This window comes from Globicephala melas, chromosome 9 (genome assembly GCF_963455315.2).
Source record: "Globicephala melas chromosome 9, mGloMel1.2, whole genome shotgun sequence".
In the NCBI taxonomy this organism is placed as follows: domain Eukaryota; kingdom Metazoa; phylum Chordata; class Mammalia; order Artiodactyla; family Delphinidae; genus Globicephala; species Globicephala melas.
Genome location: NC_083322.1, coordinates 85,032,594 through 85,057,457, shown reverse-complemented (window position 1 = coordinate 85,057,457; position 24,864 = coordinate 85,032,594). Strand labels below are relative to the sequence as shown.

The following is a 24,864-nucleotide window of genomic DNA, read 5'->3' as shown; positions in this document are numbered from 1 at the left end:
TGGACAACCTGGAAGAAATGGACAAATTCTTAGAAAGGCACAACCTGCCAAGACTGAATCAGGAAGAAATAGAAAATATGAACAGACCAATCACAAGCACTGAAATTGAAACTGTGATTAAAAATCTTCCAACAAGCAAAAGCCCAGGACCAGATGGCTTCACAGGCGAATTCTATCAAACATTTAGAGAAGAGCTATCACCTATCCTTCTCAGACTCTTCCAAAATATAGCAGAGGGAGGAACACTCCCCAACTCATTCTACGAGGCCACCATCACCCTGATACCAAAACCAGACAAGGATGTCACAAAGAAAGAAAACTACAGGCCAATATCACTGATGAACATAGATGCAAAGATCCTCAACAAAATACTAGCAAACAGAATCCAACAGCACATTAAACGGATCATACACCATGATCAAGTGGGGTTTATTCCAGGAATGCAAGGATTCTTCAATATACGCAAATCAATCAACGTGATACACCATATTAACAAATTGAAGGAGAAAAACCATATGATCATCTCAATAGATGCAGAGAAAGCTTTTGACAAAATTCAACACCCATTTATGATAAAAACCCTGCAGAAAGTAGGCATAGAGGGAACTTTCCTCAACATAATAAAGGCCATATATGACAAACCCACAGCCAACATCGTCCTCAATGGTGAAAAACTGAAAGCATTTCCACTAAGATCAGGAACAAGACAAGGTTGCCCACTCTCACCACTCTTATTCAACATAGTTTTGGAAGTTTTAGCCACAGCAATCAGAGAAGAAAAGGAAATAAAAGGAATCCAAATCGGAAAAGAAGAAGTAAAGCTGTCACTGTTTGCAGATGACATGATACTATACATACAGAACTCTAAAGATGCTACCAGAAAACTACTAGAGCTAATCAATGAATTTGGTAAAGTAGCAGGATACAAAATTAATGCACAGAAATCTCTGGCATTCCTATACACTAAGGATGAAAAATCTGAAAGTGAAATCAAGAAAACACTCCCATTTACCATTGCAACAAAAAGAATAAAATACCTAGGAATAAACCTACCTAAGGAGACAAAAGACCTGTATGCAGAAAATTATAAGACACTGATGAAAGAAATTAAAAATGATACAAATAGATGGAGAGATATACCATGTTCTTGGATTGGAAGAATCAACATTGTGAAAATGACTCTACTACCCAAAGCAATCTACAGATTCAATGCAATCCCTATGAAACTACCACTGGCATTTTTCACAGAACTAGAACAAAAAATCTCACAATTTGTATGGAAACACAAAAGACCCCGAAAAGCCAAAGCAATTTTGAGAACGAAAAATGGAGCTGGAGGAATCAGGCTTCCTGACTTCAGACTATACTACAAAGCTACAGTAATCAAGACAGTATGGTACTGGCACAAAAACAGAAATATAGATCAATGGAACAGGATAGAAAGCCCAGAGATAAACCCACGCACATATGGTCACCTTATCTTTGACAAAGGAGGCAGAAATGTACAGTGGAGAAAGGACAGCCTCTTCAATAAGTGGTGCTGGGAAAACTGGACAGCTACATGTAAAAGTATGAGATTAGATCACTCCCTAACACCATACACAAAAATAAGCTCAAAATGGATTAAAGACCTAAATGTAAGGCCAGAAACTATCAAACTCTTAGAGGAAAACATAGGCAGAACACTCTATGACATAAATCACAGCAAGATCCTTTTTGACCCACCTCCTAGAGAAATGGAAATAAAAACAAAAGTAAACAAATGGGACCTAATGAAACTTCAAAGCTTTTGCGCAGCAAAGGAAACCATAAAGAAGACCAAAAGACAACCCTCAGAATGGGAGAAAATATTTGCAAATGAAGCAACTGACAAAGGATTAATCTCCAAAATTTATAAGCAGCTCATGCAGCTTAATAACAAAAGAACAAACAACCCAATCCAAAAATGGGCAGAAGACCTAAATAGACATTTCTCCAAAGAAGATATACAGAGTGCCAACAAACACATGAAAGAATGCTCAACATCACTAATCATTAGAGAAATGCAAATCAAAACTACAATGAGATATCATCTCACACCAGTCAGAATGGCCATCATCAAAAAATCTAGAAACAATAAATGCTGGAGAGGGTGTGGAGAAAAGGGAACCCTCTTACACTGTTGGTGGGAATGTAAATTGATACAGCCACTATGGAGAACAGTATGGAGGTTCCTTAAAAAGCTACAAATGGAACTACCATACGACCCAGGAATCCCACTACTGGGCATATACCCTGAGAAAACCATAATTCAAAAAGAGTCATGTACCAAAATGTTCATTGCAGCTCTATTTACAATAGCCCAGAGATGGAAACAACCTAAGTGTCCATCATCGGATGAATGGATAAAGAAGATGTGGCACATATATACAATGGAGTATTACTCAGCCATAAAAAGAGACGAAATTGAGCTATTTGTAATGAGGTGGATAGACCTAGAGTCTGTCATACAGAGTGAAGTAAGTCAGAAAGAGAGAGACAAATACCGTATGCTAACACATATATATGGAATTTAAGAAAAAAAAATGTCATGAAAAACCTAGGGGTGAAACAGGAATAAAGACACAGACTTACTAGAGAATGGACTTGAGGCTATGGGGAGGGGGAAGGATAAACGGTGACAAAGCAATAAAGAGGCATGGACATGTATACACTACCAAACGTAAGGTAGATAGCTAGTGGGAAGCAGCCGCATAGCACAGGGAGATCAGCTCGGTGCTGTGTGACCGTCTGGAGGGGTGGGATAGGGAGGGTGGGAGGGAGGGTGACGCAAGCGGGAAGAGATATGGGAACATATGTATATATATAACTGATTCATTTTGTTGTGAAGCTGAAACTAACATACCATTGTAAAGCAATTATGCTCCAATAAAGATGTTTAAAAAAAAAAAAAAGAAAAAAGAAAAGATAATTATCTGACTTTTTTAGAATTTGAATAAGATCACTGTTTTAAATAAAAAAAAAAAAAAAAAAGAATCCATCTGCTCTAAACCTGAAAGCTAAAGCTTTTCTTTTTAAAATATTGAGCCATATCCCATATGCAGGCAAACAGCAGTTCTGTTTAGTCTTATGCTAACCGGTGTGTGCCCCTCACCCCAGCTGGCATGGAACAGCAGCTTTCAGTAGGGAGGTACAATAAACCCCTTCTTTATTGTCTTCATTACGGACTCACTATTTTTAAGCCAAATACTCAAGTTCCCTTTACCATACTTACTCAATGAAAAACAACTCAGTCAAGCTGATCCATAAGTAACTTATGGGACTCAGAAGCTTCTAGCAATTACCAACAGGGAACAGACAATTTCTCAAGGGCCTTTGTCTCTCTAGAAACAAGGGACAACATCACGTATTATTTCTCATAGGCTTTTAGGAAACCTCTCGCTCACCGTCATCATCTTTATACTAACAAATGGCATTTTAGGATTCCTACTAAAAACATAAGAAAGCCCACAGCCCAGGTTCCCTAAGAAAGGAGATGCATTGCCTCGCCCCCCTGCCAAAAGGCTGATTTTTTTTGGGGGGGGGGTGCGTTCCAGAGGAAACCTTCCCTTATCTGGCTTCAAAAAGGTCAGTCATAGTCATCACAACCTGAGTCCCAAAGAGGCATGAGGAAAATGAGGCATAACAGGTACCGGAAGGAAGAGACAGAGCAGAGAGACGCCTATGCCTCTCACTCACCAAGGCTGAGAAAAGTAATGCCCTTTGTCACACGTGAGTCAACACGCCCAAGAGTAGCAGTGAAGGTCTTGCCGTGCCCTGTGGAGAGAGAACGTGAAGCCAGAGAAAGGATGTTAAGAAACAAAGAGCTGGAATTCCACCCAAGGCAGTGACTCCATGTCATACTCTCCGCATTTAGTAACTGTGAAACTGACAAAGCAAGTGTCTTTGGAGCCCTAGAGCTCATGGTTCCCTATCATTCTCCAAAAATCAGCATTGAAGGCGGATCACCTGAGTGCAGTCACAAGCCAGTAGTTGTTCTGGGCTTATGTATAAACTTAGACCTTAAAAGGTGGGTTGTGCTGGGATAGAAGGACCTGAAGAAATCTACTTAAGGATCCAAGAGGTGGAGACCAGGTGGCTCATTGGCCCTCGTGCCTCAAGGTTCACTGCCACACTCTTGCAGTCATTAAGGCCCTCAGAGACTTCTCTGAATCACTTAGGAATCTCACTGTGACTCAGAAAGGGTGTTAGACTATCTACTAAGGGCTTCACTCTCCACTCTTCTAACTCTTAATCATGGTTATTAGCTCTTAATAAAACTTTCAGAAAAGTTTTATTTTCTGGCTTTAATCATTAGATTAATCACTAGAAAAATGTATGAAAACGTTCCACAAATATCAGACCTGTACTATTAAAGCATAGATATAGGTCTTCTGAATTTACTTTTACTTTCTTCGTTATTAAGTTATTCAACTCTTTTACTTTAATCTCTAACTTCTGAAGGTACTATTAGGCACTCCTGAAGAATAAACTCTGGTGTGACCTGGCATAAATTTTTTTTTTATTTTGAAAATTCTAATTTTAACTCTACCCACAGTATGTACTATATAAATACTAATTTTAAGGAACTAAACAAGCGAAATAAATACTCTTTACTATGGTTCAGGCTAAAACTATTAAAGGGCACTCTGTGACCAACTACAGAGCTAGAAAAGTTTGGGCACTTTACTCCTGTCCCCAAGGCTGACTGTTGACATATCAATTTCCTGGGCCACAGATGTATGAAATGAAATAAATGTATCTTAGGTCTAAGACCTGTTAAGGACCGAGACCATAGAAGCTTTTAAACTAAAACCCTATGTACCTTTGTAAGTTAAATCTATTGGTACCTTTCAGTTAGTAATAATAAAAAATCAAACACACACACTTTGGGCAAATACATCCCTTAGCATTGGTCTACAGGCTTAGAAAAAAGACACAGGTCAAGAAAAAAATGTATTACAAAATATTATTTTAAATGTAATTTAAAAATAATGAGCTCACTTAATATTCATCATTCATGAATTTCTTCAGGAAATATGTATTATATAGGTATACAGATATACAATGTACTGATTGAATTTGTTACAAGGTAATAAGACTTTAAAGTCTATCTACTTTGCTGCTATTTGGAAAAAATGACTATGTAAAAGTAAAAAAATAAATGAAAAGTACCTTTATGAAAGTAAAGCACTGAATACGTGATTTGCTCCCAAGAGTCAAAGTTCGGGCAGTAACATACACACAAACTTCCTAGAAGGAAGAAGGTATTTAGTAAAACTTAAAAGAATCGTAGACAAGTAGAAAGTTTCCTAAGCCACTTAACCTTGCTGCCATTCCTTTAGATGTTCTGCCTCAATTTACCTCATAGATTATTCCCAAATTCTAGAAATGGACTATTAACAAGTTGCTAAGAAATTTCAATTCAACAATTACTCAGCACACACTATAAGCAATTTACTGTGGTAGGTTACTGAAGGCTAGGAAAATGGAGAGAGAGCGATTTCTGTATATGAAATCACAGGAACCTAGAGAAGTTTACAAAGCTTCACGAGATTCTCCTTACATACATATACTCCCCTGTGCCCTTTTGTAGCTTGCTTTCCAGCCATTGCTAATAGCTATGGACCTCAGGTTATCAAAAATGTGTCTCCTATTTACAGAAAGTTTCCAGAGTTCTTCTTTATCTAGAATGGAAAGCAAACTGGGGCAACAAGAGCAAGTGTGGTGTGTGTGCCTGTCCCCATCCATATTTGGGTCACTGAGGAGAGCTCCTGGCATAGAGTGGCCTTTCCAGATGAGCCCTGACCACACTCACTCAGCCCACCACTCCAAAACAACCTCAGCCTTTCCACCTGCTTCAATGTGTAAAACTGTCCATCACCTCTAGCAGCTGTCGCCACCTGGACAGACTAGGTAAGTCCATCAATGACCTACAAATGAGGGCATTATGCTTAAACTGATACTTCTATTCTAATGCTAGCATTTATGTGATCACCTGAAATAGGAGATTTCCAGGGTGGAAAGGAACTTGACAAGGAGCCTGGAAACCTGGGTTCTAGTCCCAGAGGGAATATTAACTAGCTGTGTGAATTCAATCATTATTCTACTCAGTGAATTGCAATATTTCCTCTACCATACTCCATTAGAGTTCCTTTATCAAAAATCATGGTAGGAAAAAAAAGGCCCATTTTCCCTAAGAAGACTATTTAAGGACATGTTTAAGCATTTCGTTATAATATTTATCCTTTGTGACTCTTTTAATGACTTTTAAGACTGCCATATATTGTTAGAAATTCATTTCATTGCGATATTTTCAACAGAAAACAACAAAAAAGAATAACTTTATCAGACAAAAAAGTAACAATTCTGTTAGATTTAAAATTACTGTTATGCTTAATGACCACACAATGATAATATCTTTTCTTTAAAATTACAGCAGACTCTTTAAGAATAAAGTAATGCTATACTAAAGCAGATACAGAAATAGTAATTATAACAGAGACAAAAGTCCTCGGTACCACTTTGCCTACTTTTATACAGTAAACATACTACCAGCAAAAACCCTACTGGTTTATCCTGTTCTTTTACGTTCTATGATCACAGGCATTTTTAGCAAACGGAGTTAAAACTTCATCCTCTCTAGTAATAAAGAAACAAGAATTAAAACAAGCCACCACATTTTTCCTTTCAAATTAGTGAAGTTTTAAAAATGATAATCAATTCTGTCAATGGAGCAGTAGGAAGAACATTCTCAAATAATAGTAATGAAAGAGTGAACTAGTACAACCTCTCCGAAAAACTGTTTTGCTGAGGATTAAATATATTCACACCTGTTGACCCAGTAATTCTTCTTTTAGGAAACTACCCTGAGGAATGAACGTGAAATGTCAAAAATATAAGGAAGATCATAACCTCCATTCTAGCAAAATCCTCTGCACACCATCCTTTAGAGAATTGAGGTTATCATTTTTCTTGTTTTGAAGAAAGTTAAAGTGAGATGTAGAATAAACTAACCTAATTACATACACCAAGAGCCATATTCAGATCTCATAAGCAAATATCTCCAAATAGTTATGTTGTGGCTTAGTCCCCTCTCCCAATCCCAAAGGGGGAAAAAAGACACAACAAGGGGAAATGGGCTGTGCACGGGCTCTGCAAAGCTGTCCCATCTCTAGAATTTTCTTTGATAATGGAAATGTTCAATATCTGTGCTGTCCAATATGGTAGCCACTAGCCACATGTGGCTACTGAGCACTTAAAGGATGGCTAATGTGACTGAGGAACTTCTTTTACATTTTATTTAATTTTAATAAATTTAAATAGCCACATGTGGCTAGTGGCTACCCTCTTGGACAGCATAGCTCTGGAGCACTGGTTCTCAACTCTGAAAGTACATTAAAATTACCTGGGCCCACAGATGCCTAGGCTCCACCTGAGATCAACTAAATCAGAATCTCTGGGATGAGATTCAGGCATCAGTATTTTTTAAATTTGCCTGAGTCATATTAATTAAATTCTCTAAGCCTCAGTTTCCTCAGTTGTAAATAAGGAAAACATAGAACCTCCTTCGTATGGTTCTAATGTGAGTGTTAAATGAGGTAATATGTATAAAGCTCTGGCAAAGAAGTTATAGCTGGTCATAAAGGTTAGCTGCTTTATTATTATTATTTCAGAATAATTTTGCCGCTATTTACAAGTTGGGGGAAGTCAGAGTTTGAAAAAACAAAGCAAGCTCTTAATGGCGTATCCAGAGATGTGTAATGAATATTCATCAATGATGAAGATAACATCTCAAAGCTGGCTAGCCTGGGGGAAACCATTTGGACAATGAAAGCTATTATGGACAAAGTTTTCCAAGGGAAATTATCTCATTGTAAAAGGCTCTATAAAATGCTAAAACACAGGCCTAATTCTGGGAACTTGTGAAGGGCAACTCTTGCAATTATATGTACAGGAAGGAGAAGTTACACTTTTCACCCCTTACTACCTCCCAGTAGGTGGTGCACAAGAAAGAATTACAGCCACCATGGAGTTAGAACACACAGGAGAACTCGAAGTACAGCTTCAGGGTTGACTATTGGATAGGGAGTGTATTTTCTTTCCTTCAATTCTTTAGGAGGTCCCTGATTTGTAAAACATTTATTAGAAAAATCTATACAAACTCATAATGTTAACATGTAAGTGTCCTGACATTGGCAGAGCACTTTTGCCTATCACCAACTCTCATGAGCAGCCTCCAGATTTTAACCTCTGACTCCCTGGAAGGTAGCAGATATCATTTCTTAGGGCAGGAAAATTCAGGACAAAGATGCTTTCAAGAATGTAAAAAGTAATGCTGAAAGGACAAAGTAGCTCCCAATGACCAATATGTGACAACTGAACATCCAATGTTATTACAGCATCAGCATTAATGTAAATAGTTGAAATAAGTTGAGTTTGTAAAAAGCTCTGAGTCTACCTATATTTTTTTCATGAACCATGTTTTCTGTTCTTCACACCAGTGGAAAATTAAGCTCCCCATTATAGAGGGAGCCATATAGGGATTAGACTATTTGCTCTCTTCTCCATTCCTACTTTGCTGAAGTAGGTTTGTTTTAACAACAAAGGTTAAAAAGTTATTTCTGAAAAGTAATTTGGGAAATACATGAACTGACAACTTCTTAGTTGAAAAGCAAAAGGGTGCTTCTCTGGTTTATTTCATTGTAAATCTGGAAGCATCCCATTTGAAACAGGTTTATTTTTTCTATTTCAAAGCTGACTGCGAAAAGCAAGGCTCATTTGCTATTCTCCTAGATGTTGCTGAGAAAGGAAAAAACACTCTTTCACATCTCGTGCCGGATTAACCTAACATTTTATTTCTTAAGATATGTCATAGATAGCCTATTTATAAGCTGCTACTGTTCATGAGAAATTCCTATGGGAATAAACTAAGAAGGAATAAAAGCTTCATAGAATAAAAGCCTAAAATGATTATTTATATCCAACAGATTTAAAGTCAAGTACAAGGTAGTTAAGTACTAGCTTGGTCCCACCACATGAGCTCTGGATCCCATTACATCCCACCTTCTAAGCAAATTTGTTCTACTGGTCATTCCTCTCTGCTGTGTATTGTCATCTTTTCTTTTCCACTAAATATCCCGTAAGCATTCAAACACACTAGAGTCCCTACTGTCTCAAAAAATGATATTCCCTAAATCCCACTTTGCCTTTCAGCTGCTGCCTCTCTCATGCCTGCACATGCTGCTAAAATTTTTCAACTCCCACATGACACTTAACCCATCACAATCAAGATTTCACCTCAGTCACCCAGCACAAACTACTCACAGTAACCTTCATGCAGCTATACCCAATGGACTCCACCTCTCACCACCTACTAACAGTCACTCTCTTTTATGAAACTCGCTCTGCCCTTGGCTGTTATAACACCTCACTTGGTTTTCCTCTTCTCTCCCCATACTTTTTCCTTTTTCTTTGAATGTTCCACCTAACTTTTATATATTTTTTGCTCCCAGATCTAATTCCTAAACCTCTTCCCTTTTGACCCTTTACTCTTCCCACAGCTTCAAATGCCAGCTATGGTCTAACAACTTCCACACTTATTCATCTCCAGTCCCGACTCCCCTTCTAAGCTCCAGGTCTCTTAGTTAACGTGTCCAAAACAAAACTCACGATCTCCCTTCCTAAGCCCCACCAAAACCACTGTATCTCAGTAAACGGCACCGCTGTTGACCCATCTGCTTGTGCCAGAAACCTGAGAACCATTCCTCTTCATCTAGTTCATAGCGAGTCTCCTCAGTTCCATCTCCAAAATTCATCACAAACCCTCCTAGTTCTCTCTACCTCTACTGCCCATCCCAGATCAAGCCTCATCTTAAATATATGACTACACCTTATCCTAACTGCTCATCTCCCCACTTTTTCTCTTGTGCCCTCTGAACTATTCTTCACACAGCAGCCACAGTGATCTTTTCAAAATACACATCTAATCATGTCACTACCCAGTTAGAACACTTCAGTGAAGGACCGTCAATGGACCCTAAAACCACCAGATGAAAAGTTGTTGGGGAATAGGATAGTAATTTAATGCCAAAGTATCACCTCACAGATTACTAACGCAAAGGTTGAAATGTACCTTTACAAGGGAGACAGGCAGTGGTTACCACTTAACCAAATGACCAAACTTAGTGTCACTAACAGTAGGACATCCTTACATTATACATTTCCTGATCTGGTGCAAATAAAGTTCACAACATCACCTATGAAATATTCTTACCAAAAATGTTTAACCTATGTCTAACAACGCCTTTAGGCCTAACTTCCAACTTACAGAAAATGTAAAGGAAAGAGAAAGAAGTTAAATCCTTCCACAAAGAAACAATTAGACAAATCCAGAATGTGAGATATTCCACAAGGCAAATAGCCTGGACTCTTCAAAATGTCAATGTTGTGAAAAGAGAAAAAAAGGGACAGAAGGTAGGAGGTGGGAATCGGTCTACATTACAATACTGCAAAGACAAAACAACCAAATGAAACGCATGAATCTTTTAAAAGTTATATGCGTACACGTATCCATGTATACGCATACACATATATACATACACGTGAAAACGACTTTTTAAAACACAATTATGGAAATTTGAATATGAAATAGTTTACTAATTAACGTAGCTAATTTCTTTCAGTGATAATGGAAATGAGATTATGTAAGAGTATCCTTAACCTAAGGAGATACATGCTGAATTATTTAGTGGTAAAGTATCATGGTGGCTGCAACTTACTTTAAAGATTTAGTCAAAAAGAAAAAAATGCTACCTATTTAAGAGGAGAATGATAAAGTAAATGATAAAGGATTGTGAATGATATGATTATTTAAGTAAAAGGTACATGGATGTTCATTATATTCTTGAACTTTTCTGTACAATTGAGCATTCTCAAAATAAAAGGTCGTCATAAGGAAAAAAAGAAAAAACTTTAATGACCTTATGACCCTTAAGATAAAACCTAAAGCCCTTCCATAGTCTGCAAGGCCCTATGCAACCTGGCCCCTGCCCACCTCTTCAACGCTCTCGCAATACTCTCCCTCTTGCTCACTCTACTTCAGTCACCCTGTTCTTAGTTCATATACCTCCTTCAAGTCTCAAAGGAAATATCATGTCCTGCCCTAAACTCCCCAAGACTTGTTTATAGAGGGACTTACAAGGCTGAGGGAGACCCTGGATGGACAGAAAAACTATAGGATGGATTTTGAAGGAGTGAGGTGGTAAAGGAAGCAATTTTCAGTTTTCATTCTGTAAAATGAAATGTACTGGCTGGACTAGAACATATCTGAAGATATTAGTAGCTTCCATTAAACATCTGTTATATGTTCTCATGGCTTCCTGTAGTTCTCATTCATAAAACGTATTCAAATACTACGTGTGCACTTATTTAACGTCTAACATCCATACTGAATAGTAACACTCTACTAAAAAAGGTTTAGGTCAGTTTTGCTCACCATTGTATCCCCAATACCCAGCACACAGTAAGTGCTCCATAACTGTCAGCTCAATGAATACCACATAATTTGGCTTTAAAGGAAAGCAATTTTAGTCTAAGCGTTACTTAACTGGTAACTGTCCACTCAAGTTGGGATGTTAAAGATGGCTATGAGATTTAGTTATTAGAGTTGATTATTTAGATGATTATTACGGTTAATGAGCAGTTTTTCCACCAGATTCATTGACTGTAATCATACTCCTCTCCACTCATTTTCAGGCATTTTTTTTCCCTCTCTGTTTTCTCTATCTACAATAAACAGGTGTTAAGAGATGGAATATTGTACACTAACAACTTTATGTGAAGCTCTGATTGTCAGCTCAGGTTATAGCATGGCTCTTAAAGCAGCTAAGCACATAGGTTTAGAACCCAAACATCAGTAAGCCTGACACAAAAAGCATCCCAATCATCGTATGCCATTTGTTAAAAATGGAGCAGGTGAGAAAATGTAGCTTGATTAAATATGAATCTATCCCCTCTATTAGAACAATAATACAAAAACTAACTATTAGAACAAGAATCTGACTGTGGCTTCTTTTATACAGACAGAAAATGTATAAAATTACAGTGGAGAATGTAATTTGGTATGTAAATATCCATATAATCACTCATGTAAGAGTGTGGCCCTATTATATTTTATTTTCAAGATCAATATAGCTGAACAATGGCTAAATGTATGGAACTCAAGTATAATTAAGTAAATTGATAAATACAACCCGGTTCTACCTGCATGGTTGGTAAAAACACACAAGGTTGGGTGTTTGGATAATTTCTCTTGGTCTTGAAGATCATCATATCCAAAGTTGACAAGTCTAAGAACATAAATGCATTTACAAATAAGTTCCCTCATAAAGGACATAACCACTATAATTTACCCACAGAAGTAGAGACATGTCCTCAAGAAATTCCAGTAGATAATATATCTTTTGGTTAAAAAAAACCCAAACAAACTATGAAACAGTAATTTTTAAAAATACATGTTACATAAATGGCATGGCCTGGCAATAGAGGAAAATATATATATTCCTTTCAACTTACATTTTTATAAATTTTTTTGATTTTCGAGTAATGCCGACATTATGTTTCACAATGGACAGAAATGAACATTCATATATGATGAAATAAAGGTAGTGAAATATGTAACAGTTTGAGATTACCATTAATTCAAGAAGACTTTCATTTCTTCTGTGCAGTTATGGCCTCGTGTCTATTTTTTCAACAGTGTCTCATGTTTTTACTACATGTAAAATAATCTGGGGGAAAAAAAACCTCGCCTTTTGTGTAAAAAAGAAAACAGGAAAAGAAAGTAAAGCAATAGACTCAGCTGAGCTATAAGTGGATTGACCTGCAATATCCTCTTTGATGGCAACAAGAAAAGGGTTTTGATGTTTGATTCTAAGCGTAGCTCTCTCTCTGACTCATCGAATGCTTTTATTGAATCACAGAGAGAATAGCACTTCCATAGATCAAAATAAATGGAGACGCCCTACAGAAACAGATGACTAAGAAAAATCAATATGATTGCCTTTCCATGCAAAAACCCTGCGTTCATGCTTGATAACATTGTTTATATTCCCTATAGAGAACAGAAACAGAAAAGATGACACCCACCCACACACCCACACACCCACACACCCACACCCACACCCACACACAGAATATCAAACTATCCTTTTATCTGCATATCATAGATTAGGTATAAATATTATATAATCATTCTGCCCACAAGTGTCTATAAAAATTAATAGTAATCTATGAGTAACTTACTTGAATCCTGAATCACTTAATGATACGTCCAAGGGTGCTTCAAACTGTCAAAAAATCAGGAGAAAACAAAGTGAAAAATGACATTAGTTAAGTGATGATAGTTCTGGAAACCAGTGCAAACCTGACAACACTGTGCTTGCCTAATGATGAAGAGCTCCTTTAACCAGCATTGTCTTCACAGGATATCCCCCAAGTCCACGGACAGAAAGTCCACTGGGAACATTCTGGAGTTTACATACATCACAAGCTTGATGTGTATTTATTTCTCAAAAGGCAAACTTTGCTTCAGATCTGACTACCATAAATGGGTTTTATAATAAGCCAATTGGAAGGAGTAGACTTTTACAAGACACAGATGATCACGTAAGGAGGGAAGGACTGGGTGTCTTTAGAAAGAGAATGAGTGAGTCCAAAAAAGGGGGTAGAAGGAGTAAATGAAATTCTGGTAATGCTATAATATCAATCTGTATTAGACACCAATATTAACCCTGGTCAAGAAGAATAATAATGTTCTGTCCATCACAGATAAAGATGTTTGCGACTCCTCACTACAAGGCTGGCACTCCAAACAGCTTTTCCAGGAGTGGTTCTAGATTTGTACTGATTGAATTCTACCCTCTCATTGACCTTCTACCTTATACTCAATCCACCATCACATGTTCTTTTGGATCAAATGATGCATAATCACATAAAGCTATCTACTATTAACCACACCTACTACCTCCCACTGATACTCTTACCCATTTTTCTTTAATATGAGGCATTCAGTTAGCAGAAATTTACTGTGTGTGCTCTTCTAATAATCTATATTAATTGCATTTGTTACAGAATTGAAGTCTTGAGATGGCAAGAACTATTTTACTTGCTCATACAAGTGACTAAAAAACAAGACCAAGAATGTTAAAATGCTGTTTATGATAATAGCTCTCTTTAAAAGGGGCAATAGGTTGTAAAATTTCCTTAGCCCAATCATTTTCTGGACTTACCATTAAGCTAAAGTGCTCATCAGCATAAAACTGGATGCATTTTAAGACACTCCTTGATTTCTAAAAAAGAAAACAGAGTAAGTGACAAATTAACAAAAAATCAACAAAAACAATAGTTTAAGAGAGAGGGCTTCCCTGGTGGCGCAGTGGCTGAGAATCCGCCTGCTGATGCAGGGGACACGGGTTCGTGCCCCGGTCTGGGAGGATCACACATGCCGCGGAGCGGCTGGGCCCGTGAGCCATGGCCGCTGAGCCTGTGCGTCCGGAGCCTGTGCTCCGTGATGGGAGAGGCCACAACAGTGAGAGGCCCGCGTACCCCCACAAAAAAAAAAAAAAGAGAGAGAGAAAAGGAAGCAGCCAAAAATCAAACAGTAATGAAAACCTCTCCATTATTTTTCATCAACTTTTGTCGACTGCCCCATCAATGAAAATGAAGTAATTAATAAATTACAATAACGGTAATGTCAAAATTAAACTACTCCCACAAAAAGGAGGGCCAGTGGCCTAGTTTTTACCTTCAGATCAATGTAGTATAATCTCTGCTCTGACATATCCCACTGAGCCCAAACAAAATCTTCGGCTACTCTCTGTCTTGGGAGATGGCCAGAATTTTTAATTACCTAAGGAGGCAAAGAGATTTTAGAAATAAATAACTATTTTAAAGGAGAACATATCTGGGTTTCATAATTATTTTGCTTATTCTATCTTTATAATACATGTAAATACTTCCACAGTTTATTTTTAGTAGCCCCTACCGCCAATACATACACATGGAAAGTCTTTCCAAAAAAGATTTAAGGCATCATTTCATTACTTGCTCCTCACAAACACTCTGCAATAAACTATCTTATTTTTATTCTTAGTTTGGCAGACAGGCTGGGGCTGCTGAAGGCAAGGCCACACCTACCACAAACCAACAGCTGTGCTAACAAAAGATTCAGAGCTTCCTGTTCTGGACATAACCCACTCAGGTATCTGCAGTCTGGAGGGCTTTACCACCAAAGGTAGAGACTGTTAGGCCAAGGGAAAACTCAGGCCTGGGAGAGGAGGGTTCTGGGCAATGATCCTAGATCTGCCATAAACTCTTCATGTGTCTTTGGTCATGCTTCTTACCTTTATGTCTTCCACAATGAGCATGATGATACTGCCCATCTCTCAGCAATACTTCACTATTCATCCTTCAAGACCCAACTTAGGCACTGCCTCCTGTAGAAATCCTTCCCTCCCCTCCCAAGATGAAGGCAAAGCTCCCCATCTCTGTATTCCTATGGTGCTTTGGCATGCTTCTATTACAATTACATTTTAATTAATGTTATAAGTCTACCCCAATGAGTATGCACTCTTCTACAACACCTTTACATTCTCAATGGCTTGATTGTTTCTAGCATGTAGAAGTACTCAAGGAATACTTCTCAAAAGAAGGAAAATGAAATAGGGTACGCAAGGGTAAATTGCCAAGGAAATGATAAGTGTAATACAAGGAATTAAGAACTCACTTTCCTCAAAACTGCTCATCAAGCAAAGGTGATCTATATTGGGACAGATGAGTTAATAATGAAGACAAGTTGATGTAGAAGAAATAAGGAAAAAAGAGAACATCAGAATGGTCCATAGTCATACTTCAACCTCTCTAATCCTAAATGGGATTTCTCCAATGAGGCTAACTTGGAACTTAAGGGAGGACAGGGTATGCAGAATCATACACCTCTATTTCTTGTTTGCCTAGTTCCATCAAATTTGCTGGAAAAAGATCCAAGAGTACAGTACCTATCTGACTCTTAACTTTGGGGAACCCATCTTGTTTCCATTTTTCTGAAATTGTTTAGGTTAGGGTAGATGTGGGAACTCTCAGATAAAGACCTATACTAGCAAGAACATGATCATCGGAACATGGCAACCAGGTTCACATAGCAGTTCTGTCCCTCTCTAGAGTTTCCTCACCTCTGTGAGTCTAGGTTGTCGTGTTCCCTGTAAACATGGGGATAATTATAATACCACCTCTAATGTGTAAGGATGTTGTGATGATTATGCAGACCTGCACATGGCTTTATGAAGCTGTAGATCATCTAAGCCTTTAAGAATGAGGGTAGGGGGCTTCCCTGGTGGCACAGTGGTTGAGAGCCCGCCTGCCGATGCAGGGGACGCGGGTTCGTGCCCCGGTCCGAGAGGATCCCACATGCCACGGAGCGGCTGGGCCCGTGAGCCATGGCCGCTGAGACTGCGCGTCCGGAGCCTGCGCTCCGCAACGGGAGAGGCCACAACAGTGAGAGGCCCGCGTACCGCAAAAAAAAAAAAAAAAAAAAAAAATGAGGGCAGAAGTGCCTCATAGAAGGGCACATGTGGATGAGGGAGTGCTGAGACTGTATTGCTTGGCCAGGAGAATCCTTCCTGGGCTTCTGACAGGTGCCTCCTGGCCTCACTCTCTCTGCAGTGTCTCTCATGGCTCCCAACCCCTCTTCTAACCAGCCAGTCCTCTGTCTGTGTCCATTTCCACTTCCTGACCCCAACTTGTTTATTTAACTCTCTCCTCTAAATTCTCATTGCTGGCTTTGGGATTCTGCACCTTGGCCTTTCCTCTCTGGCCTGACCCTTTTCTGACGACTGGCCTTGTCTTTGCCCTGCCATCCACTCAGCCACTAGTGGCCCAGAGCTCCAGCCACATACTTTCTGGTCATTTTCCAGCCAGGCCTCTTGATTTGATGTTTTCAATCATAGATACATAATTTAAAAATGCCATCTCCCATTTCAATTTTGTTCACATAATTTAAAATTAAAATCAGAGAAAGACTATTTAGATGCAGACTATTTAAATATTGAAGGAAATCATTTTAATATCAATAATATATTAATATCTCACACAAACTGTCAAGAAAAAGACAACCCAGGAAAAAATAGACAAGGATATAACTAAGCAATTCCCAGAAAAACAAATTCACAGAGCGAATAAGCAAAGAAGATGCTCAACCTCATCAATATTAAGGGAAACACAACCTCGAATAATAATGATATCAACTTAAACGCATCTAACTGGATTTTTTAAAAGGCAAATACATCGATAACTGGTATGGATAGAGGGAAAGGGTACTTTCATACTTTGCTTGCAAAACTGAAGTGTTACAAGTTTTTTGGAAAGCAATCTGGCAAAATCTGTTGAAGTTTATTAAATGCATATAACCGTCAACCCACTTATCCTTCCCTGAGGATTTAACCCAAAGAAACACGTATACCAAACATGTAAAGCTAAAAACATTTGAGACAATTTGTAATGCAAACAAATAAAAGGGGGAAAAAAGGCAATCAAGTGAATATCCATCCATGGGAGAACAGTGACAAAACTGTGCACATCCATGCCAGGGACTATTTGTACTTCTAAAGACAATGAACTGAGCTGCCCTAGGGTGCTTGTAGGTAATTCCACAGAGTTGAATGAGGAAGGAGTGAATAATAAACAAACCCCTGGGTGTGCCAGGGGTGGAGATGGGAGACATATAGGTATGGAGAAAACTGTGAAAGGATACACACCAAGTTGTGAACAAAAGTTAGAAGTGAAAAGGCAAGGGAGAAGTAGAAAACAAGCAAAAAAGAAAAGAAAACTGAACTATATAGAACCTTAGCATATATGCTATGATCCCATTTATTATGTGTATGTATGTGTATATATGTATAAAAATTAGAGAAAAAAGTTATCTCTCTATTTAGAAACCTATACGGATACCCCTGATATATTAAGTAAAAAGCAAAAACAAAAGCAGCAAATTAATATTTATATTATGATTCTATCTTCGTAAAAGCAACTGAATCCCAGTATCTGTACACCTAACCTTGAGCAAGGTACAAGGCATGGAAAAGGTCACACAAGGCTGTCATTAGTTATGTCAGGAGACTGAGATTGGGGGGTGAGGTAGATAGAAAGGAGATAATCAACTCCTTCATGTATCTTGTATTATTTCACATGTTACAACAGCAAGTCTATAATTGGAAAGACACCAAATAAAGTAGTATGTTTCTATAACAATCCATCTTTAATAGTCTAGAAATGCCACTCTTTATGGGAAAAAACTCTAAAGCGAAAGGAATTTCAAATATTTACCACTCTATTTCCATCTTCTTGGGTAACTTGGATATGAAGTTGTTCAATATCTTTTAAAAAAGAAACAATAGTTTAACCTTCATAAAAAATATGACTACTTTTTTTCACCTAACAGTTGTGAACATTTTTTTATAAAAGCAAAGCAGATTAAACAACTGGCTGAAAAACAGTGTTATCACAGATGGCAATCTCACAAGGCTCAAAACAAAACCCACCTTTCTCCACCCTCCCTTTAAGTCTGTTTCAAGTCCAGCATTTACTCTGCTCCTCAGTATCAACAATACATGAAGCATTTAACTCTTCTGCTCCCCTGGGTTCCCTTAACAAGTATTTCCCTCCCCTATAGCATCAGTCTTACATAGGGCTAATAAGGGCTCATTTGGCAGGGTTTATCTTCAATTTCCAAATACCCAATACCTCTTTATACGAAAACATCAGATAGAAAACTCATTATGCCAGATATTAGGGGGAGATATTTTTATAGGGGTCATTAACAGAACTGTGAACACTTTATTGATGTGCAGATGGTCTATTTTTCTCAGTAAGCGATTTAGATTCAGCCATATGTACCTTCTGCTGGTTCTAGTTACAGAAATGTGAGACAGATTATTGGGCAAGAGTATAGGAAGTGAACACAATCCTAACCCCTCAGACTTGTCCTTCTAATTATAAATCAGCACTTTCACCTTATAACACGAAAGACAGCTTACTAGATAAGATACACCAGTGAATTTTGTCCTTTCTCCACCCTTCCCCCCGACTTGAAATCATCATTAAAGGATGTCCCAATCTTATCTGCCTCTATCTGAATTTGACCAAGTTACTAAGTGTCCTCGAGTTCTGCCATGGAATTCTTCTAGCTTCTAATGCCTTTCCCTCTGTCCATCCAAGCCTCTCTCCTTAAATCATGGTTATCCACTGTGACAGACATCTTAAAGAAGGATGGACTAAAGAAGGCAAAAATGACCTGCACAACTGTTCTACAAATATTCTACCATGTGCCCAAACTGGAAATCCATATATGCAGGAGCCCATCATATACTGAGGCAGGGCCTAAGAGAACAACAAGTAGAAACAGAAGGAAAGCCCTTCCACAGGAGTCCTAGGTCTCCAATGGACATCAAAGGTCAGTGGACCCTCAGCACTGGCGAGTGGACAGCTAGAAGATTCATCATGCCCTTCCGACGCTTCACTGGGAGATACACCGTTCATGAAGTCCTCAGGATATACTTACATTTCTCTTCTGAAATCAGTAGCAGATGACTCTCTGGTAGCGGGTGACTTTCAACATGTGGGTAGAGGAACTGTAAAAAGGAAATTGATAAAAATCATAAGCAACTACCTTGCTTACACAATTATTTCAAAAGTTGTGTTTGATCACTGTACTACTACAGACCACAGAAGGGACTGGGAACCACAGAACAGTTTAGGCGAATCACATTCACACACACACATTACAGATGGAAGCAAGGAAGAAAAGGGAACGCTTTCAGGAGCTCCGTTTTCCAGCGGGGGATTGATCACAGGTCCAGCACAATTCATTTAGACAGGCTAAAGTGTAAGCCGTTTCTAGGGATGGTGCTTCCTATTTGGAATATGGGATTCGGAAGCCAATCAGAAACAATGTAAATAACATTTGTACAGAAAGTTCTGTTTCACACGCACCAAAACAGAGTGACTGATATAATTTGTTGTGCAGCTAACCCTAGTATTTAATTTGAGAGCCAAGTAAATGTACTCTCCGTGACAACTTCCAAAGTCCCACATCCAAGAGAAAAAGCAAAACAGAACCAGGGACTTTCCAGGAAAGGATAGTGAATCACAGTGTGGCAACTGGTGGAGGATTTACCTCAAAGCACAGAACGACTGCCACTGGGAAGAAAAGGCTTGATGCCCCCGATGCCTCCTCCTCTGTGCCCACACTTATTTGTCAGCCCACAGGACAAAGCAGGCAGCCAGAAACACAAGGCCTGACACTGTCCGCTGTGATAATGAGGGAAAACTGGCCATGGGATAACTCCAGTGACTTAATTCTTTCATCATCAAAAGGGTAACTATAAATCAGCACTTTCATTTTGCAACATGAAAGACAGCTTACTAGATAAGATCCACTGGCGAATTTTGGGTTTTCCCTCCAAACTTTAAAGCATACTGAAAGAACATAACGTTTCATGTCCCTGTTTTAAAGCCTGCAGCCTCTCTAAAGACTAGGAAAAATTTTGACAAAATATATTACCTAGTGTCCTAACTTTTCATAATGACAAATTAGAAATAGAACTTGTCAACTTTTTAAAAAATAATTAATTTATTTTTATTTTTTGGCTGCACCATGCGGGATCTTAGTTCCCGGACCACGGATCGAACCTCTGCCCCCTGCAGTGGAAGGGTGGAGCCTTAACCACTGGACCACCAGGGAAGTCCCTAGAACTGGTCAACTTTTACAATTGCTTACAGTCAAGTTTCCCTTTCAGAAAAACAAAACTTTAACTATATACCATTCTTCACAGCAAAAAGCTCAAAACTGTAAAATAGACAGGAATGCAGAATTCAGCTACGAGAATAATATAGACCTTACTACCTGCTGATTTGTGAAATTGTGCACATCAAAAAGGATACTTTGGGGACTTCTCTGGCAGTCCAGTGGTTAAGACTTTGCCTTTCAATGCAGGGGGTGTGGGTTCAATCCCTGGCCGGGGAGCTAAGATCCCACATGCCTCTTGGCCAAAAAACCAAAACATAAAACAGAAGCAATATCGTAACAAATTCAATAAAGACTTTAAAAATGGTCCACATCAAAAAAAAAAATCTTAAAAAAAAAATAGGATACTTTGTGTACTGGGGTTGAGGAGAAGCAATGATGAGTGACACCACATAGATAATGGAAGAGCAAACACTCAGTGCCTCAAAATAAGGAGAAACTACAGATTTGGCCTCCCCTGGGTCTACAGAGGTGGCCAGGCCCTGCTGCCTTAGCACTGTGACCTGGACTAAGGTGCTGACCAGTTCTAAACCTTTGCCTGGTCTCTGTGAGGCAATCAGTGAAAATGTAATTTTAAAAGTTCCATTCAGGTGGTGGTTGTTTTTCTTTCTAATTTGAGGCAACCCTGAAGCAAGGCCTAGAAGTGAGAATATACATAGACAGGGTTCAGACAGAGCTCTACAAAACTGTGCAACATTTTTGGGGGTTTGGTTTTGTTTTGTCTGCATTGTGAGTAGGAATCTATATAGATTAGATTATATCATATTAGAAAAATATTTATCTTGTAAATATCGAGCTAGACTCTGATTATTAATATTCGTCGATGGAAGGTATGTACTACAGGCATGTAGACGAATGTGTAGTTACCCAATGGAACTATCTGGAAGATGCAATCATGCTGGTGGGGAACTCTCCGAGGATCCCAGATTGGGATCCAGACCCCACTCACTACTGTCTTGCTGAAGTTCCTCCATGAAGGGGGTCAAAGCTGCACGTGTAGACTTAGGGAAATGTACTACTGGAAATCATAATGGACGTTCTGGTAAGAAAAAGGAGAGAGATCGCAGGGCAGGACTAAACTCCATGGACAGTGAACAGCGTTTCTCTAAAGGAGAGCAGAAGGGAGAGAGGAAGAAGGTGGGGATTTGCCATGGATGGAGGTTTGGAGGAGTTTCTCGCTCCAGAGGCCTAAGCCTGAGGAGCAGGGAGCAGGGCTAGGAACTGAGACGGGCCCACAAGATTAGTATGGGTCTACTTCATGTGGGTGGGGACTTTGCTTTGGCCTACAGATGACATCATGCATCCTGTACTTTTAATATTTTTAAATTAAGATAAAATGCACATAACACAACATTCACTATTCACAATTTTCACTATTAAGTATACAATTGAGTAATTTTTAATATATTCACAATGTAGTGCAACCATATACTTACAAAAACTTTTTCCTTCCTATACTCTAATTACCTTTTAGTTGTCCTCATCCTTCAATAATATCTCCACTGCCTACACAGCCCTGGATAAAAATGCTAAGGAAACCAAAGTAACAGGCCAGGAAAGGGAAGTGTCCCACAGTCAGCCCTGAACTGATGACAATGTAAACAGGGTGGCTTCCTGGGGGAGGGAACGCAGCTTAGGAGCTCCACACCAGGCCCTGTCTGGCAGGGAGCAGCGGCCCACAGAGACGCCAGGAGTGGTGGCGAAATGCACCACTGTAAGGACTGGCTGACAGTGGACGACTGGGCACATGAGAGACAATCCCCTCTCCCAACACACACTGCAAGAGGGAGACCCACAGCCGGAGGCTGGGAGTGGGTGGAGGGAGGGAGAGGCTACACAAGGCAATTGTGCCTCAACCCTGCATGAATATGGATAGTTGATTCTTGTTCTCTGCGGCAGTTATGTTCCATAAAGTCACCAAAAACACTGAAAACTGAACCATTGCTCCCAAGGGAAATACAGGGATAGGAACGTGTGAGCCTCTAGTTACAACATTTTTGACAACAAATTAAAACAAAACTTGGTCTAATGTGTGTTCCTGTTTAAAAGACACTTTATTTCATATATGCTGTTGATTCGCTAGCACTGAACTCAGTCAACAGTACTATAAGCTAATGTCTAAATGAAGTTTATCTAATTAACACACGTGTTCTCTGAAAAGAATAGCGCAGCCTTCTTGCACTTAGGAGCATGAGACAGCACCTCAACAAGGCACTTGGGGGACATTTTAAACAGCGAAATCACCAAGAAAAGCCAAAGAGTGTGAAAAACATGGCACTAAGTTGACTGTGAAAACAACCTTTGTTTGCAGTCTGAGAACTGAATCAAGAAGGCAGTGTCACCTTGTTCTACCTCATCTGGGAACATGTGCATCAGGTGAAAATTTTTTCACTGCTTTGCCCCTGTCTGCAAATGACTGTGAAAGCACCATGAGTATTGATTTTGGGGTAACAAATAAATTTTAGTGGGTAGTAGAATTTGCAAATTCTATGTGCAAGTAATGAGAATTGACTATATCTAGTCTACTTGTGTTATACGCACAGTGCTTCTGCATCGATTCATAGAGTTGATAAATTCAGGGATTAATTATATCATTTAATCATAGGTATTTAATCTGTCAACTCTATGAACACATTAGATAAACCATTTTTAAACTTCCTTTAAATGTGTTTTGATATTCTATATTTTATCATGTAAAAACATTATAGTACTATTAGACAAACCATGATATAATAGAGACAGAGAGCTAGGTTTGAGTTTTGATTTTCATGTTTGCAAAGGAAAAGCTGTTAATTCCAGCCATACTCATTCACTGGATTGCTTTGAGGAAAATGTGATAATGTGTGTGAAAGCACTTTGTAACACCACTGCCTATAGGTTTCATGCTTTTTGATTAATGAGATAAATGATAAAGATATGCTCACTTACCTGTACCCAAATATAGCTATCCACTGCTTTTAGAACCTTCACATTGTTAATGGGGTGGATCTCGACCAACAAAGTTAAGCACCTTGAACCTATAATGTAAAGGTCGCTTTTAGTAGCAAAGTCCAGAATATCACAAATTATCTCCTCCACATAGGTCTGAACTTTGGAAATGTAAAATGTATTACTTACTGTATTAGCTACTCCACAAACAAAAGTATTTGTCTTAAAATTGACTTCGAGACTTCTTAAAACCCAAACTTTGAGACTTCTTAAAACTTAAAGAAAACATCATTGGACTTCCCTGGTGGCGCAGTGGTTAAGAATCCGCCTGCCAATGCAGGGGACACGGGTTCGAGCCCTGGTCTGGGAAGATCCCACATGCCGCGGAGCAACTAAGCCCGTGCACCACAACTACTGAGCCTGTGCTCTAGAGCCCGCATGCCACAACTACTGAGCCCGCATGCCACAACTACTGAAGCCCACACGCCTAGAGCCCGTGCTGCACAAGAGAAGCCACCGCACTGAGAAGCTCGTTTGCCGCAACTAGAGAAAGCCCATGCACAGCAAGGAAGACCCAACGCAGCTAAAAATAAAAATTAAATTAAATTAATTAAAAATATATATATATCATAAAGGAGAAGTCAATGTACACGGAATGAGGAACAAGTTCCTACCCATTCCTCAGCCATTTTACCATCACTTCACTGGTCCTCTCAGCTTCTAAGTCTAAACAAATACAACTCAGTTCAGTGTCACTGCAATTCTGCAGCACAGTGGCAAATGTTGTTTGCGTAGGAAAATATAAAGATATTTCTGATGCATGAATGTGTTAACAGTTGACAGCAATTAGGACAGGGGCTTGGCCTCCCTGAGGAAGGGTTGCAGAGCTTCATGCATAAAGACTCACTTATTCCCTCAGTGCCACATCTGAGCTAATGTCATAAAAGAGAGCAATTAGGAGGAAGTGTTGGACACAGGCTAGAATCGGGATATCCAAATTTAGGCCAAACGTTCCCCTTCTCAGAAAAGGAGTTGCCTTATATTTGAGTCCTTATAAA

The 24,864-nt window shown here is 39.0% G+C and overlaps 1 protein-coding gene across 6 annotated transcripts in view; it reads right to left on the bottom strand.

Annotated features, from left to right (window-relative positions):
* Positions 1 to 24,864, bottom strand: part of GSAP (gamma-secretase activating protein) — a 183,741-nt gene that overhangs the window by 134,830 nt on the left and 24,047 nt on the right. For all 6 annotated transcript variants that reach the window (XR_011377682.1, XR_011377683.1, XM_060304779.2 and 3 more), the window contains exons 6-14: positions 23,807 to 23,895; positions 19,634 to 19,703; positions 18,400 to 18,449; positions 14,825 to 14,929; positions 14,310 to 14,369; positions 13,324 to 13,367; positions 12,283 to 12,368; positions 5,194 to 5,271; positions 3,718 to 3,795 (exon numbers count right to left, since the gene is read on the bottom strand). Coding sequence is in view for 4 of the 6 variants with exons in the window: in XM_060304777.2 (XP_060160760.1) it covers positions 3,718 to 3,795; positions 5,194 to 5,271; positions 12,283 to 12,368; positions 13,324 to 13,367; positions 14,310 to 14,369; positions 14,825 to 14,929; positions 18,400 to 18,449; positions 19,634 to 19,703; positions 23,807 to 23,895 (660 nt within the window). In the remaining 2 variants the exon portion in view is untranslated. The remainder of the gene's footprint in view (positions 1 to 3,717; positions 3,796 to 5,193; positions 5,272 to 12,282; positions 12,369 to 13,323; positions 13,368 to 14,309; positions 14,370 to 14,824; positions 14,930 to 18,399; positions 18,450 to 19,633; positions 19,704 to 23,806; positions 23,896 to 24,864) is intronic.